Source organism: Notamacropus eugenii, chromosome 3 (assembly GCF_028372415.1).
Source record: "Notamacropus eugenii isolate mMacEug1 chromosome 3, mMacEug1.pri_v2, whole genome shotgun sequence".
Classification (NCBI taxonomy): Eukaryota; Metazoa; Chordata; class Mammalia; order Diprotodontia; family Macropodidae; genus Notamacropus; species Notamacropus eugenii.
The window spans coordinates 105,007,144-105,025,114 of NC_092874.1; the positions used below are offsets into that span (position 1 = coordinate 105,007,144).

The following is a 17,971-nucleotide window of genomic DNA, read 5'->3' on the forward strand; positions in this document are numbered from 1 at the left end:
CATATGAGGAAACTGAAGCTCAGAAAATTTAATTGATGGTAGCTTGGGATAATGAAAAGAGCATTTCATTGAGAATCAGAAGTCCAGGATTCAAATCCCAGATCAGCTTTTAACTGCTTTTTGGTTACCCGTGTGCAAAGATGACAGGGCTGGACTGGGGTGACTTCTAAGGTCCTTCCCAGCCCTTAATCCACAACTGGTATGATTGCAGTTAGTAAACAGCAGAGCTGAGACTTGAGTCAGGGTCTCCTGATTCTAGAGGGTCGAGGTTTTGATGGGGTAGGGGAAGGGAAGAGGAGAAGGGGTCCCACTGATAAAAATGTGTCCTCCTGGCTTAGAGGATAAAGTTATTTGGGAAAATCTCACCAAAGATGGTATGGAGGGACTTTAGAAAAATTCTCACCAATGACAGTGAAGTCACTAGGTTAGAGGAATCCAGTGGAGAATGTCTCCTTTATTAGGACACAATCTCTAAGTATGAGGAGCTGGAGAATTATTGTTCAATAATAGTTCCTGGATGAGGAGAGTGGAGGCATCTAATTGCTAATGACACAGCCCTTGAGTTTAGAGTATTTGATTGTGTGTGGAGATGGAGGTGGGGAAAGAGAGTAGGGTAGGAGAGAGTGAATAGTCTCACCAATTACTGCATAGCCCCCAGGAAGAATCTTATAGATGATCCCATCAAATAGGATCCCATCAGGGAAGAGCATGGCCATGATTTCTCCCACCAGTCGCCCAAATGCTGCCCCTGGGTGAGGGATGGAGTGTGTAAATGAGGGGCACAGCATTAGAGTCCTTCTAAGCCACCCAAAGCCCCTATCCCCTAGATTTCCAGAATCAAGCCAACACCTCCTCAGAGCCCCCAAACTCAACCCAGAACCCCCAAACCAAGTTTTCCATCACTCTCCCAGGACCTCAGACTCCTGCAACCCTTTAAGAACTCACCCAGCACAAACACAGGCATGAAGCCCCCACAGGGGATGGGCATAGTAGTGGCCACAATGGACATCCAGAACTGGGTCAGACAGAGATATCAGAGCAGGGAGAAGGCAGCTCCCTCCCCCAGTGCTGAGACAGTCTTTTCCCTGAATCCAGCCCGGCAGTTTCCCCTTTTTATGTCCCCATTCCTAGTAGTCACAATTACTATCTAAATTCTTAGGAAATTAATATGTTGCCATTCCTTCTTCCAATCCATAAGGTTAGATGACTGGGGAGGGGGGAGCAGAGAAAAAGAGTTAGAGATTCAGGGACTCCTCAAGTGTCTGCTCCCTAATTCTGCACTTTCCTCCATTCCTTGGCTTCTCTTTCTGATACATCCCCATCTTGCTCATCAGGAAGTCACTCCCAATATCTAACCATATGTCTTAGTTAAAGTGACTATATTCTTCAGAGTCAATCAGGAACTGAACTGGGAGAAAGCATAAGAGGACCAGAGTTCCTTTTCCTTCCCCATTGCCTCAAGACTGATCTAAGTCCTCAAGTTTCCCTTAAACCCAGAATGTTCATTACAAGAAAGCTGCTTGAAGCCTTTGGGTCTACCTTTGTCCACACCTGTTCTACACTTCATGAAACAAGCTCTAAGCTATAAACAATCTGAATGACTTTGTGGATGATCATATGACCAACTTAGATTTTATATTTGATTTGCTAAGCAGCAAACTGTACTTTACAGTGTGCCTCCAAGGGAACCATTTCCCTTGACAATGGTTCACTCCTTAGAGGTCAGCAAAAGTCCTTACTTTTGTGACATTCTGTCTTTTCAGGAAGGTGGGAGAATCAGATTGAACTCCCATCCTTCATCCTGCTCCTACCCCCACATCTCTGGGATTCCACACTGGGTATGAGTAGAGGGTTGGGTGATCAGGAGGGTTAGAAGAGTAAAGGAATAATACCTTCATGATAAAGAAGAGGAGGATGACTATGATGACGCTGACCTGGGGGTGGATCCAAACAGCTGAGGAGCCCAGGCTTTGGGGGTCACCTGCATGTTTCACCCATGTGTAATTGTCAAACAAAGAACTGATGGCTTCTCGGGGCATAAGCTATTAATGAAGGGGGAGAGTTACATGGGGGAGGGGGTCTCCAAAAACTTAGCCTCTTTCTCAGAAAAGTCACCATCTCCTCCCAGGGAGCTAACCCGCTTTTTACTCAGGATCAAGGCAAGACTCTCCCTTGGGCAGTGACTGGAATGAATGTCCAGGAACCCCCTGAGAAAAGGAATGTATGTTCGTTCTTCGTTGCCAAAGAAGACCATGCCATCAGAGAAATAACGACATGACTTGCACTTGACTTTGTTTTGAGTGAGGAAGGGCTGTGTAGGTCACCAGTCTCACTTCTCCTCCAGACCCATCTGAATCCAGTGACCAGATATTCATCAGGATGACTTTGGGGTTAAGTGACTTGCCCAAGGTCACACAGCTAGTGAGTGTCAAGTGTCTGAGATGAGATTTTAACTCAGGTCCTCCTGACTCCTTCACTGGTGCTCTATCCCCTGCTCCACCTAGCTTCCCCCAAGAGAAAAGGAATAGCTACAGCCTGAGTCCCTAATGCTGGCATATGCTTGGCTGGCTTTAGAGACCCTCCCCCAGTTTCCCTATAGCTGACCTCTCCAGCCATGAACTGGCCTATTCCAGGGGGGAAGGTGAATGTGGCAATGATGAAAGTGACAATCCCTGGGTACAGCAGGCGGCTGCAAGGGAAATAGAACTGACACTTGCCCCCAACCCAGTCCCCTCCCAAGAACCCATTCCTCCACCTTACCCCAAATCATAGAGCTTGATTTGGGAGGGTCTGCATTACAAATGGTTATTGCCTACAGTCACAATTCCCTGACCAAAGAGTTTTTCTCCTCCCCCAAATGACTGCCTTCAAAAGGGACAGAGGTTGGTTTTACAGGAACTGGACTGGGAAAGAGAGAAATGTCCCTTAGTTCTGCCCCTCCTCCCTCCTCCCTCCCTCCCTCAACCCTGAAATATCAAGTTTCTTCCTGGATAGAAGTCCAAGTCCTGCTGAGGAAGTGTATAATGCCCTCCAGAGACACTGAAGGAGTGGCTTTTAGTAGGGGGCAAAGAGTGGCAGAAAATGAATACGGTTAGAAGGTGGGCCTTTAGAGATCAGTGACTCACTGCTTAGCAAGGAACCGGCTGAGAGCCTTATGCCTTCGGACTCCCAGCATAACCTGTCGATGCAGATAGACAAACACAGCACCCAAGAACCCACAGCAGATCCTGGGAGGAGACATGAAATTAAGTAGATGAAACCTGACTAAAAGGATCAAAGGATTACAATACTACCCCCCCTCCAAAAGGAAGAGGCATCAGACTTCCCTCTCAAGGCCCTCCCTACCAGGGCCCTCCCTTCCTCCTGTAGGGACCTGCCTCCTTCTCAGTTTATGCCCACACTAAATCCCTTTCACCCCCTTCTCCAATTAGCCACACTGACCCAATGATGGCAAAAGCAGGAAGCTCTTGTAGGTCAAAGGGAAAATCCATTCGGAAGTTGGTTCTGAATAGGGCTGTGATGGTAACTGTAGGGCAACGGGGAGAGGGAGAGGGAGAGACGATACAAAAATGGAGAGAGGAAGATAGTCAGTGTAAGTATAAGGCACTTCCCAATTCCTTTATGTCTCCTTCACACTAATCTCTAGGTCCTTATCTCCTCTTCTCATCACCTTGCCCTTATTTTCCTAATGTATGAATTCTTTGTTCTTTCCCCCATGATTACCAACATATCTGTCCCACCTAGATGCCTCCCAAGCCTCCCCTGACCACCCCCCCCATTGTTAGCACCCATATTCTATACACCACTCCCACAGACCTGCCACCCTCCCCTCACCCCTTTTACCAGCATCTTTGTTCCATACTGCCAGGACACGGAAGACAAAGGCACTGAATGTAGCCGCAAAGAATCCTCGCCAGTAATTTCGGACAGCAAAATAGGTGGAAGTAACTTCAATGCTAAACAGCACTCCTGTTGAGTCATGGGGTCCAGTGTCAGACCAGGGCAAAAACAATCTGACAACCTCAACCCAGAGCTGGAAGGATTTTCTGCTGTAAATGTGGATATTGAGGAAGGAGGAGGGATCAGCAGTCTCTCTCAACCCTGGTCTTCCTAGCTTTATGGCAAGCCATGCATAAATTCCACAAATCGCAACCATGGTTCTACCCAAAATGGAGGACTGGTGTGAGCAAAATATGAGGGTAATAACAGCTGTGGATCCCATCCTTCAACACTCAGGAAGGATGGAAGGCACACATACAGTGTGGCCATGACCACACTCAGGACTCAGGTACTAGGGGCCACTCACTTATTTAAAGGTAACCAACACTTTCTCCCCAGTTCTGTTACATTGTCCATATTATTTCTCACAAAAAAATGTCCTACTTATGCTTCTGAATGCAGTGGGGGTGATGAGGAAGGAAGAAATGGTGCTTGTGAGGGAATGAGAATTTTCTCAATCAATCTACCCCCTTCCCCCAACCTTGGGACTTCCATGTTAGTCTGAGAGAAACCGCTAGATCCAGGGAAGTGGTAAGGTTCTTTGAGATATACACATGCCCTGAACAGAATTATGAAGCCAGAGTACCAGAGTTATGGGCATTCTACTAAAGTCAGTCACTAGGCACAAGACTCAAAGTACCAGGAGGGCAACTGTCTAGGGCAGAAGTTTGATGAAATAATTAGGAATATCCTTCTTTTGTATATATATAAACATGAAGAGGGTTTTATTTAAGACGATCAGATAGTTCAAGTTCCAGATTCTGAATAAAGGACATGGAGGAGAGGAGAGGAATGAAAAAGAGAAACAGGTGAGGGAAGAGGTGAGGGGAGGTGAGAGGAGAGAAAAGGAGGGAAGGAAAAGGGAGAGGAAAGGGTGAGGTAGAAAAGGGAGAAGAAGGGTGGAGAGGGAAGAAGAGGAGAGAAAAGGAAGGAAAAACAAATTCAAGAATTAGCTGAAAAAGCTCTTCAGCAGGGAAGTCCAGGGTCAAAGGAGTATGGGAGAGGTGGATACCACAGAAACAAGCCCATGCCTGTGCCAAAGAAAGGTGGGGCTCATAGGACAAAAGTTAGTTATCTAATTTCAGGTTAGGAATACTAGCAAGAGTGGAGACAGGAGCAAAAAACAAAGGAAACACAAGGGTTGGTAGGGAAAACGTAAGAGAAGATGATGATGCTGGTATAAGATGCAATTTATAGAAGCTGACAGGATTTTTTTTTAATCTATAAACAGCAAAGATGAAAGAAGATGCTGGCCCTTGATGAGATGAATTGAGAACAAACTCATAACAGAGACACCAAAGGGGCCTTTTCAGTGTTTGTTTTGCTTTTTAACTTCATCTTTATCAAAACTGAGAACTGAGACCCTAGACAAACAGGGTGGGTGGGAAACACGACTAGATCTAGAAAAACTTGTGATTCAGAAGGCAGTCTAAAAGAGGAAGACAATATAGTATGTTTAGTAAACTCTAAAGCACTTCCAAAACAAGAACTACAAAACATCCTGCTTTTTACCCCCATACTGGTAAGCAGTGCCTAGGTAGCAACTCCCCAAGGCCCCTACTTGGCCTAGTTTCTTCAAGTAATACCAATTACTTTTTAACCATTTATTCCTCTTTTGTCCCCCTGCCTACTTCCTCTCATTTCATCAAGTTTTCCTCAGTTTACCTGGCTTTGACAGGTGACCGCTTAACAAATAATTTTTGTGAAGAGGACAGAGTCTTCATGTATTACCCTTTCTCAAGTAACACAATAGGATTTTAACAAAGTAATTGGTTATAGTGGAAGGAGCATTGGCATTTGAGTCATTGGACTGTGACCCAAGATCAAGTCCTGATTCTGCTGTTTACTTATCTCTGTGATGAGGGGTGAATTACTCTTTGCCCAAGTTTCCCTCTCTAGGCCTCATTTTCCTCATCTGCAAGAGGGGAGGGTTACCTCTGTAAGGTCTGTTGCAGCCTGAAAAGTCTATTGAGTCTAAGAGTAGAAATGCTAGTTTTCAGGCAGGTCAGTGGTCTACCACGGTATAGATAGCAATGTTTATGGCAAAGTAGATAGGGTGTTGGGAAGAGCTGATCTGAAATTCTGCCTCTGTCACTTGGAAATTCTAGGTCCATGGATAAGTCTCTCAGCCACCTTGGGCCTCAGTTTCCTCATCTGTAAAATGAGAGGGTTGGACTAGAGGGTCTCTGAGATCCCTCCCAAGTCAAAATTTCCTGTGATCCTAAGACATTTAGTCACAGTGATATCTTGAGAAATCAGATGAAGCAAGTTCCTCTTCTTTCCTTTATTGGCAACAAAGGATGGCCCACTTTTGACGGTCCAGCTGTAGACTGACTGATTCCTTGGTCGTATCTGGCCAATAAGCCACCCTGGATGGCACCCTTTGCCTCAGCTCACTTCTCGGACACTTCCCCTGCTGTCAATCAGTGTATTCATTCAGGACATGAAAACTAAGTTTAACATTAACCTAACCTGATTATAATTAGAAATGAGCTCCCAAAGCATAACAAACAGGAAATGATTTGGGAATCACTCACCATTTGGGATTATCTGGCCACTTTTCCCCCATTTTTTTATCTAAGAACTCAACAGATGACATATCTTGCGTGTGTGTGTGTGTGTGTGTGCGTGTGCGTATGTGTGTGTTCTAAGTCTGATTTTTTTCTCCTTAGAGCATTAGTGATATCATCTGTATCTGTGTTTATGCTAGGACCATGAGGCACCTTAGCATGCTTCTCAAAGTTGACAGTTGGATGCCTCCAATATCCGAGGCTAGGAATAGCTTACTGCAGTCTGTATCTCCCCATGGGCTGGGTCTTTGCCATGTACTAATCTACAGGAAGGAAAAGAGCATTCTTTGCTCATTCCAGTGGGGGAGGAGAAAGATAGAGGGAGGGATCCTTATGCTGAAATTAAGAGTTCTTGTTCAAAGGCAAATCTCTTTGTTTCATAGGAATTCAGCTGATTTAACACTTAAAAGAAAACCACTTAAACAAACCAACAAACTCCATTCCAAAAATATTCTTTAGGCCTAGTAGATAGCTAAAAGTTGAATAAGGCTCCTATGGGTATAACAGGAGTGTTGAATTCTGAGGGACTTAATGGAAATTCGGATTTACTGATAGACACTAATGACTACAGTGATTGAAGCTGACAACAGAAAAGCAAATAGAACCTTAATTAATGAATTTGTCCCCTCTGGACATTAAACAGTCCCCTTTAGTATAAAATTTTGTTTTTAGTATGACAAATCTGATCCAATAATCATTTATTCAGGCCCTACCATGTACAAAGGACTATAAGAGGCAACATGATATATAGTGGACAGAAACACAGTTTCAGAGCAAAGAAGATCCAGGTTCACCTGTGACACACACTTGCTGTGGGGCCTGGGGCATCTCTGTGTCTTCCAGACAATTCTCTAGGACCATAAGTTAGCAGAAAAGTCCCAGATTTGCATTGCTAGAAAGATTTTTCTTGAAAGAAGTTCCCTACACTGATAAAATCATGAATCTGAACCAGGAAAAAAAAGCATACAAAAGACTGTAGGCCCTGGGAGGGACACACAGATTCATGGAATGTATCTTTGTACTTGCCTGGTGTTTCATATCCTATTATTCCCATATGAGCCTTTATTCGTTCTTTAACATTGCTTCCAGTGTGCCTAGAGAATATTTTTTTGTGAAGAGGACAGTCTTCATGTATTACCCCTTCTCAAGTAACACAATAGGATTGTAACAAAGTAATCTGGTATGGTGGAAGGAGCATTGGCATTTGAGTCATTGGAATGTGACCCAAGATCAAATGGATCAGAATGAATTAGAATTGTAATGGAATAATGACATGACCTACAGACAAATATGTATACACACACACACAAACACATACATACTTGTCAGTCTCTTGAATCTTTTGTCTTTAGCATTCCTCTCCTGATCCAGGTCATCTTAGTCATCTTAACCTTGGGAATATTGGCTCCTTGACTGAAAGCACTGATTTCATTTGCATAATGGAAAAGATGCCTCATGCTGCTGACATTTTAGACATACAATGTGAGAGCTGGAAGGGACCTTAGAGATTCACTTAGTCCAATGCCTCATCCTCAGGGAATAGATATCTTTTTTTTCTCCACTGTTTTGTTCCTCCAACTTAGTATTGTTTTATCACCGTCTTGCAGCTCTGTCCTCTCTTCTTTAAAATTACAAGTAAAAATATTACTGGAAAGAATATTTTCCAAAGCAATGTTCAGTCTAATAAAGTCTAAGTAATTTTATTAATAAAGTCTATCCCCTTGTCCAATGGGATGGCTTTGGTTCTGGTTACTACTAAGTGTGTATACTGGGCAAACTAGTACAAATACTTCTTTTTCTGGGCCTCACTGATTAATCTGTTACTCATTATAAAGAAAATGTGGAGGAGTTTTGCTTGCCTAATAGGTGGGAAGAGAGCTAACCTCAGCTCTGGAACTCCCACTTACCTTTCATCCTTCATCTAAGATGACTCAATTACTTCAGCAAAGACCACCTAAATTCTGAAATTGTCAAAACAAAATGCAAAGCAATTTGGGAGGTTCCAAGAAAAGAGCTAAGTTACTTGGTCCAATCCTAGCATCCCAATACTAATTCCTTGCTGCACAGGAAGCCAGAGCAGAAGTCTGGGCAGGAACATAAAACACCAGTTTGGGCGACTCCCCTTCTTGCCCACCAGTTTAAAGAACATTTGTCCAAAATAATAGGGTAGGAAAATCCATCTTTGTTCCGGAGTGTTATTGGTGAAAATGTCAGAGGATGAAAAGAAATATCTAGACAAGGACCAAAGAAACCAGGGTCTATATTTGAAAATAAGAAAAGATGATGATTCTGGGTATCTGAGAACCTAATGGAACGCTGCATTTCTGGCTTTGTGTGTTTAAAAGGTTGATAAAGAGGCTGATGACCAGCTGCTTTTCCCTGGCTACTGATGACAAAACAAGATTTATATTGCAGCAAAAAGGAACTGAGGTTGGGTAGAAAGAGGAACTTCCTGTTAGCAAGAGGGTGTGAGTCATTAAAAAGCTGGCAAATTTCCCTAGAGGATAAGTAATATAATAGCAGTACTAAGAATAATTATTATGGCTAGAAGCAGGGGGATGGAATTGTTGACTTTTAAAGGGCAGAATGGGGCAGGACTAGGGGAATTGGGACAGGGGTACCCTGCAGGAAGGATATGTGCGGAGTCTTTGGTCCTGCCAACTTCTAGTGTGTTCACACAATATATAGCTTTAGCTATGCATATACTACACATATTATATGTCACATACAGTGTATATACACATACTTATACCTCCCTCCCCCCCCATTCATACCCACACCCATATATACATATAATTTCCTAACACTAGTAGGGAGAGAAGAGCGGAAAGGAAGTTGGAAACTCAGGTTAGAAAGGGAATGGGGGAATTGGTCAGTATGTCAGAAATCACTTGCCTCCAAGCGGCGTCCCAAAGCAACAGCCAACTCCCACGGCACAGCCCACCGTCAGGATGTCAGCGTAATAGTATGGCTGCTACTGGGGAAGAGACAGGTAAAGGAACGGATAGAAGAGATGAGAGAGTGATGGATAGAGAGAGACAGAAAACAGGGCAGAGTGAGAGGCCTGAGTCATGGGGCTGAGGCTGGTTATAGTGACCCCATCAGTCTCTATGACCCCTGAAACCTTACTGCTCCAGATGGGAAAAAAATCAGCAAATGTGACAAACAGGAAATGACCTCTCATAGCATTCCTCCAGAAACAGGAAAAGATGTAAAAGTTCAGAGAGCCTAGACAGACAAGGTAGTCAATCTCTAATAACACCAGCTTCACTCAGAGAAACCAGCCAGAACAGGAATTAACATTAGAGAGAGACATGGAGTGACTTCAGATAGAGCCAGCATCCTCGGGGTTATGAGAAATAGGAAGCCATTTCCCAATGCTCCTTAGGAAATACTCTCCTTGGTAGGAAGTGCTGATGCCTGGCTGGAGGTCCATGTTTACTCTCTGAATGGCTAACCCCTGTCCTTACCCCATCTCCTGCTACGGAAATCAAGGCCATCCTCTATACCTTGCCCCTAAAGCCACACCCCTTCTACCACCCCCAAATCTTGCTCAAGCAATGCAATCAGGGTAAGGGAGGAAGTAAAACTTGCCTCCAATGGGGGCCGCAAAGCAGCATCCCACGCCCACCGCACAGGCTGACACCAGGAGATCAAGCTGCTCAGGCACGGTCTGCAACAGAGAAGCAGGCGGGATGGGGCAGGAGAGGGGAGAGGGACCAACATAGGGGAGGGTACATAAAAGGGTGGGATCAGCACAGGAGAGAAGATGGAGATGTGAAGGGGCAGCACAGAGGGACAATATATGGAAGAAAAAGAGATTGTTGGGAAGTGACATGGCAAGGAGTCACAAGAAAAGACAGAACAGGTATGGGAACAGGTACAGACCAGGGCAGAGGGAGGATATGATGGTTCAAAGGTCCACGGATTTTAAGGGTTAAAGCCTGGGTTAGTGCATTGCCCCTCCCTCCCCTCAATACCTCACCTAGCATCATGGCCAGCCCAGAGCAAAGGCGATGCTTCCCTTCCCCTCCCCCCAATAGGAATCTGGCTCCATTATAGCAGCTAGCCCAACTCCCCTTTCCCAGGCTGGCCTCTTCTTCAATCTACCTCCCAGTCCTTACCTCATACACACCACAGAACATAGACATAAACTTGCTTAAAACAGCAGCACAGATGCTGGCAATGTGCACAAATGGACCCTAGAGGAGAATCATGAGGGAGAGAGAAAGAGGATCAGAAGTTAATGTCGGACAGCTATCCAGTGCCTATGAATTCCTAGTTTAGCTTGTTCCCCATGTTTCTCATTATACCTCATGTCCTCATGACACTACTCCAGGTAGGTCCTTTTTACCTCTCTGTCACTCCCTCCCAGCTCTCCCGTAGTCTTACCCTACTATCAATTGTGCCTACCTCTTTGCCCACAGGGATGCCACTTCCTAGACCAGCAGTCAGTGCAACGACTTTGGCCACCAAGGCCTTAAGAGTGAGATATTCCTTTAGAACTACCCCACGAAGAATGGTCTTCATCTCAGGGATCCCAGAGCCTATACATGGAGAACGACAAGGCTGACAAGCTTAAGGCTGACCCTGAGATCTGAAAGGGATATGCTAGCCAGGAGAAGGGTAGGAGAGTCTAGTCATGAGGGACCAGTGGAAGCTAGTAGGAAATGGAAGGGAAAGAGTCAACAGTAGATTCAAGGAAACTGAGGAATGAGCTTTCAGGAATGGGGAGAAGAAAGAGTTCTACAGATTAGTGGGGTGGAAATTTTGGGAGTCTAGTGTGATGATCTCACCAACAGCCTGTGGGGCAATGAGGTGGCAAAAGAGGGCACTGAAGAGGATGAGGGTGAGTGGGAACGTGACCCAAGCCAGGTACTGAAGGGCAAGGTTGGGCTTCATCTGCTTGTATGTCCACTTGTAGGCTGCGGAAGTATAGGCAAACAATCAGACATGGAGAACAGAAAAAATAAATACAGATAGATTGACAGACAAAAAGGTAACCACAGCTCAAGAGAATACTGATGAGGACAGAATTTCAGGGACTTAAAGAGACAAAAAGAGGGCAGGGCTGGACCCTCATTTTGTGGCATTCTGCCCCTCACCCATGATATAAGCCCATCTTGGATCAGAGACCCAAGAAACACATGAAGAATCATAGAAAATTAGAGCTGGAAGTAATCTTAGAATTATCTTATCCCCATAAATTAGGGGAACAGAAGAACAGGTAAGTCCCAGAAACGGACTTAGGATCCACTAGCAACTGGGAACTGAGAGAATTGGGGGTCAAGGCCTAGAATGTTGTGGTCAAGGGATCAGACATACCCAGCAGACTCTTGGCACTGACATAGTCCATGCTCCAGCTAACCAGTGCCATAACCAATCCTAGCAATACCAGGAAGATCCAGTCCTCTCCCAATTTCCTTCGCACGATTTGTCCCATTCGATGGGCACAGTCTGAGGAAGAGGAAGATCAAGGTGGGCCAGCTTCAAATAGACAATTGGAAGAGTCCCAAGGGGCCCTCCTACATTTTGTGTTTAGTATCATTCTCTCTCTTTGATGGTATCTTATTGGTGGTGCAGTGGATAAAGAATTGGGTCTGGAGTTAAGGAGACCTGAGTTCATTTCCACCCTCTGAAACTTACTAGCTATCTGACTTTAGTCAAGTTGCTTAACCTCTGTTTGCCTCAGTTTCTACAACTGCAAAATGAAGATAAGAACAGCATTTACTTCCCAGGGTTGTTGTGAGGATCAAATAATGATCATAAAAATATAAGGGGACAATGGTTATAAAGTACCTGCCACATAGTAGGCACTATATAAATGATAGCTATTTTTATGTTGCCGTGGGAAAAGCTCTGAGTTTTCTGTCAAGAAACCTAGATTCTAATCCTGGTTTATGACACTTCTTAGGCAGATGACTAACTTGCCCCTGATTTCTGTACCTCCATTGCTCCCCAAATCCCTTCTGCCCCAGTCCCTACTACCTTGGCATTTGGAATGGTGATCTTCCTCACTGCCGTCCATGGCAGAGCTGGGGGCCTTCTGCCCTGGACTTGCCATGTTCTTTTCCCTGCTAGAGAAATCCAAGGGTTGTTCTGGGTGGTGGCCATAGATCTAGGTAAGAAAGGAAAGAAGCAAATTAGTTTTTGCTCTTCACCCAAGAAAAGGGAAAGTGAGTATGTGTGTTCCTAGAGCAATGGTCCTTAAAACATCCCCTAAGTACCCAAGATAATCCATTTGTTTGGGGCATTGTCAGGAATTAGAAGTGTAGAGAGCTGCAGAGTGGTTGAGTACAATGACAACCCTTGCCCAGCTCTGGGCTCTCCTTTCCCTGCCAGTGTCCATCCCAGACATTAATACTCAGCCACCCACTGGTCCTCAGGCAGTCAGAAAGGTGAGCCTTGTCTGGGCTTGACTCACCCCTTTACTGTGACACTAGCAGCAGTACCTGCTGCACACAAGTCTGATCTCCCCCGAACTGGGCTTAGGTGCTTTTCCAGACTTGCTCAGGTTCTTCTTTTCCCCTCACATCATATCCTCAGGAGAGTGGGGAAAAAGGAGGCTTATAATAGACCAGAAAACTGCAGCAAGGACAGTCTGAGAGGAACTGCTAGAGAAAGAGTTAAGGCAAGGTTTTGGGGACTACTTGTGGGCTTGGTGCTCAGGTCACCATACACAGAACTCTTTTGGCTCTGCAACCTGCTCCTAATACCCTGCCCCCCTCCCCCCCAAAATAAACACTCATTGGACAATTTGGAAGCAAGTAAGAAGGTCACTCACAACTAGGAAATTAGAGCTACCTGGGCAACATCAGCTCTCTTCTCCCTACCTGGTACAGTCACCCTTTGGGCCTGGGATGTGTCCTTCAGAGACCACAGACCAGTTCCCTAATGATGGAAATTTCCTCCTTTTATCAAAACTTTACCTTAATTACCTTAATTGGGATTGAAAATAAGTATTTAGATTTAGCTAAGAAACAGTATGTTTGATTTGTACCTACACACACACACACACACACACACACACATTTTATTTTTAGATTTTTATTTTACTTAAGACTGGGTCTTTCTATTTCACCCAGGCTGGAAATATAGCAGCCACTCATAGGTCTGACCCCACTACTGCTGGGTCAGGAAGCTTTGACCTATTCCATTTCCAAGAAGGGCTACTTCATTTTTCCTTGGGTAGGGAGAAGAGGTTAGGTGTTAGAGAGGGAAAGGGAATAACCATTTATATAGCGCCTATTATGTACCTGGCAACTGTGCTGTGTTTTAAAAATATTATTTTGATCCTCACAACTCTTCCAGGTAGGTATGATTATGCTCATTTTACAGTTGAGGAAACTGAGGAAGACAGAGATTAAGTGACTTGCCCAGGGTCATATGGCTAGTGTCTAGAGATAGATTTGAATTCAGGGCTTCCTGATTCTAGGTCCAGCACACTAGGCACTGCACCACCTAGCTTCCTCAATAGGCAACTTGATGGCCCTCCAATCTTGAGTGCTACCATTGTAGTATTGAACTTTAGGTGGACCCCAGTTGGTTTAATCCTCTGCAGCTTAGAAATCTGGAGCTCAACAGATCCACCAGCCTCAGCCTCAAATGGAATTACAGGCATATACCACTGTTCCTGGCTCTATATATCATTGTGAGGTATCTTCTTCCAGTTATGATAGTTATTAAAAATCAATAAACTGAATGTAGAAGCAGACCTTTGAATTGCTGTTATCACAAAGTGTTAAACCAAAAGGTCTTCTAAAATAATGATGTATATTCAATCAATATTTTCAGTGAGAACAAAATGTTTTTGTACAGTTAAAGAAATCAAACAAAACTCTTTGAAATATTATTTATCTCTACCCTATTTCTATTCTGTGAACATTTTATGTCAACATATTAGAATAGTAGCTAAAGCATATAATTTATAAATAAATATACATATATTGTAGATGAGTCATCATTTCTTTTTTTTTGGTTACTGATGAGAGTACACAACCAAAAAAGTTTGTCATTGTCTTAGAGGGCAAAGACTGATTTTTTTTTTGTCTTTGGATACATGTCATCTAGGATTGGGCCTTGTACTTGGTAGGTACTCAATGTTTGTTAAATTGAGGCAGATGGAGAGAGATAGAGCCACTCACAGAAATAGAAGAGGTTAGGAGTATAGGCTTCTTCAACCATCAAAAAGCAGGCATCAGTAGTTGGGGCTACCATTCATCCATCTATCCATCTTTTATTCTCTATGTCTAACTTTTCCTCCATCTTTAACTCTCCACTCTTACCCTTTGCTCATTCATTCCTAATTTCTCCCTCTTCACTTATTCCACATCCTCTGGACTCTGTCTTTCCTACCCCTGCCTTTGTCCCTCTATCACCATCTTTTTCTATCCACTCTTCTTCTTTTGTCATCCACCTCCCAATTTCTTTTTGTTTTGGCATCGGGCAGGGATAGAGTGCTGGGCCCAGAATCAGGAAGACTTGTCTCTCTGAGTTCAAATCTGGCCTCAGACACTTACTAGCTGTGTGACGCTGGGCAAGTCATTAAACCCGGCTTGCCTTAATTTCCTCATCTATAAAATGAGCTGAAGAAGGAAGTGGCAAGTCATTTAAGTATCTTTGACAAGAAAACCCCAAATGGGATCACTGTGTAGTCAGACATGACTGAAACGATTGGACAGCAAGGCAAGAAGCATTGAGTGTTAGAGTCAAGTCTTTTTTTCTGGTCCAAAATACACAAAACTTTGGGCTCTAATCAAGCCATGTTAATTAGATACTTTTATATACATTTTATTCATAATAATAAAATATTGGCCATCTCCCCAGCTCCTTTCCCTATAGAATCCTTCAAGACCTTTCCCTATCTCCCTATCCTATCTTGCCAGACCATCCTGACCTATAAAATTATACTATCTTTGTCTTGGTGTGTACAGCCTCAGTTGTCCTATCAAGGTAAAGAGAGATAGTGCATGGATGCTTCCCTCCCTCACGCTTCCCCTTTCACTTCCCTTTTTCCACTTAATCTTTCCCATCCTTCCCTCTGTGTCTATAGATCCTGGTGAATTAATAACTCAAAACTGGAACAAGTTCCACAGCTATCAATCCACTTTTCCCCAGAGTAAGATAACCAGAGATCAACTAACGTGTGGTGGCTGAGAGTGAAGATCTCCATAGCCTAGGAACCCTTTACTCCAAAGGTCCTTCCATCTAGCAGATGTTATGAGGTTTCAGAGAAGGACCAAGGGGGGTTGTTCAGCAAACAACCTCCTTACCACCTCAGTGTCAAGCATCTGTACAATGGTGAGGGGATATAGATCCTATGACATTCCTCCTGCAACCACTCATCCTCTGGGACTAGGGTCAGTTCAGGCCATAGGGCTGGTTCTGAGAGCCTGGTGTAGGAGATCAGGTTTCACAATAAAAGGCACTGAGTTTGGAAACTTCAGCTCATAGTCCTGGACAGACACAGACCTTCCTAGGGGCATCTTATTCGCTGCATTGAGTTAATTACTGGGGCAGTGGCTGTTTCTGCTCCTCCACCTGGGGCTCTGACAGCAAAGACAAGGCTGATAAAACTGAATCCACTTCCCAAAGCTAGCTGCTTAACTTTCTTTGGCCCTGATGCTTGATTTCCTCTGGGTCCCAGGCTGAGGGGGAAGTAGGTATGTACAGCAGGGAGGGAGGGTTGACATCAGACCCTGGATGGGAGGAGATTAAAAGAGCTAAATATGTACCCTTTGGCTTAGCGCTAACCCTTTACCCCAAGGAAGAGGAGAGAAAAGGACAGGGAAAGGGAGAAACAAAATTCTAGCCTGATTTTCAAGGCCTTTTATGTCACCTCACCTCTTTTCTGATATGCTTTACTACTTAACAGCTTGTACTGCCACTCCTGGATAGGCCAGTGCCTTCTTTTCCCTGAAATGTCATGCTTCCCACCCAGAAATCTTTCTTTGGGCTGTTCTCCTTGCTGAAATGCTACATCTTTCAGAGCCTCAGTTTAAGTGAAACAATTCTCCATGAAGCCTTCTCTGACCATTTCAACCCAAAGAATCACAGAATTTCAAAGTCAAAAGGAAGCTCAACCACACTGTGGATAACTGCTGACAATGAAATAGTGCTTCACTTTGTCTACAAAGCACATTGTTATACATGATCTCATCTGATACAACTGTGTCAGTGTGGTAAGTAGGGGCAGGAGTTTATCCCAATTTTATAAATGAGGAAACTGAGACTCACAGAAGATAAAGCTGTGCAGTTAGTACCTAGGTGGAACCCTGCAGCCTCTGGCAGCTCAAAAACACCATTACACTTTTAGTTGGTATCAGTTTATCACTTAATTTTATACTGTCTTGTGCTGCTCTCTAATATTTAAAACAGACTTTTCTTATCTTTCCCACTAAATTGTAGTCTCTTGTTGGACGCAAAGTGGCTATTCAAACATCTTTAAATTTATTGGTAGAACACTAGAACTTCTGCCCCTTCTGCAAGAGTCCCCTTCATCCCAAGGCAACAAAATGCCCCATGAAGTAAAGTACTTCTCATTGTTGGCTTCCTCTTTTTTTTGACATGTTCCCCAAATATCCTTCATTAATATATTGTCTTCCTCATTGAGCCCTATTTCCATTTTTCTTTCCTACTATCTCTTCTCTTTCTTCCACCTACCTTATTCAGTCATATTTACTTGCCACACCACAATTCTTTCCCCCAGCTGAGTTGGTTCCTTCCACCTCTCCTGATTTCTTCCTCCCTCTGGCTATGTCTGTCTTTGCTCCAACTGTCTTTTCTAGGTTTCCTCCTCACTCCTCTACCTCCAATTTGCATTCTAGCATAAATTTAGGAATTATTAGTCTCCAGTGATGGCTCCCTCTTCTAAATCCCAACGACACTGTATTATTCACTTCATATTTCAATAGCATCTTGTATTCTCTTTTCATTCATACATGTCCAGTTTCTTTCAACTAGACTGTAAACTCCTCATGAGTAAGGGCACATCTTTCATGCCAGGTGTATTGCCATGGATTTTGTTGTTTGGTCCTTTCAGTCATGTCCAACTTTTTGTGACCTCATTCGGGGTTTTCTCAGCAAAGATATTGGAGTGGTTTGCCATTTTCTTCTCCAACTCATTTATAGATGAGGAATTGAGGGCGGCAGAGATGACGTGACTTGCCCAGGGTCACACAGCTAGTAAGTGTCTGAGACTGGAGTTGAACTCAGGAAGATATCTTCCTGACCTCAGGCCTGGCACTCTATCCACTGCATCAACTAGCTACTCTAATGCCAGGGACAGAGGTGTTCAATTGATATCCGTCTTTAAATGAAGCAAGTTTGCTATAACATCCTGAACCTGAAATATGGCCATTTAATCAATTTCTCAACCTTCTCCACTCTTGCGTTTATTTCCA

General features: G+C 43.9%; 1 protein-coding gene across 1 annotated transcript in view; it reads right to left on the reverse strand.

The window, feature by feature from the left end:
• CLCN1 (chloride voltage-gated channel 1) overlaps window positions 1-17,971 on the reverse strand; it is a 36,972-nt gene that overhangs the window by 13,716 nt on the left and 5,285 nt on the right. Inside the window, exons 2-14 of the mRNA XM_072652487.1 lie at window positions 12,558-12,687; window positions 11,895-12,026; window positions 11,366-11,494; window positions 10,983-11,116; window positions 10,694-10,771; window positions 9,465-9,543; window positions 3,844-3,969; window positions 3,442-3,526; window positions 3,126-3,227; window positions 2,605-2,689; window positions 1,893-2,042; window positions 946-1,015; window positions 638-748 (exon numbers count right to left, since the gene is read on the reverse strand). Of these exons, the coding sequence (XP_072508588.1) occupies window positions 638-748; window positions 946-1,015; window positions 1,893-2,042; window positions 2,605-2,689; window positions 3,126-3,227; window positions 3,442-3,526; window positions 3,844-3,969; window positions 9,465-9,543; window positions 10,694-10,771; window positions 10,983-11,116; window positions 11,366-11,494; window positions 11,895-12,026; window positions 12,558-12,687 (1,411 nt within the window). The remainder of the gene's footprint in view (window positions 1-637; window positions 749-945; window positions 1,016-1,892; window positions 2,043-2,604; window positions 2,690-3,125; window positions 3,228-3,441; window positions 3,527-3,843; window positions 3,970-9,464; window positions 9,544-10,693; window positions 10,772-10,982; window positions 11,117-11,365; window positions 11,495-11,894; window positions 12,027-12,557; window positions 12,688-17,971) is intronic.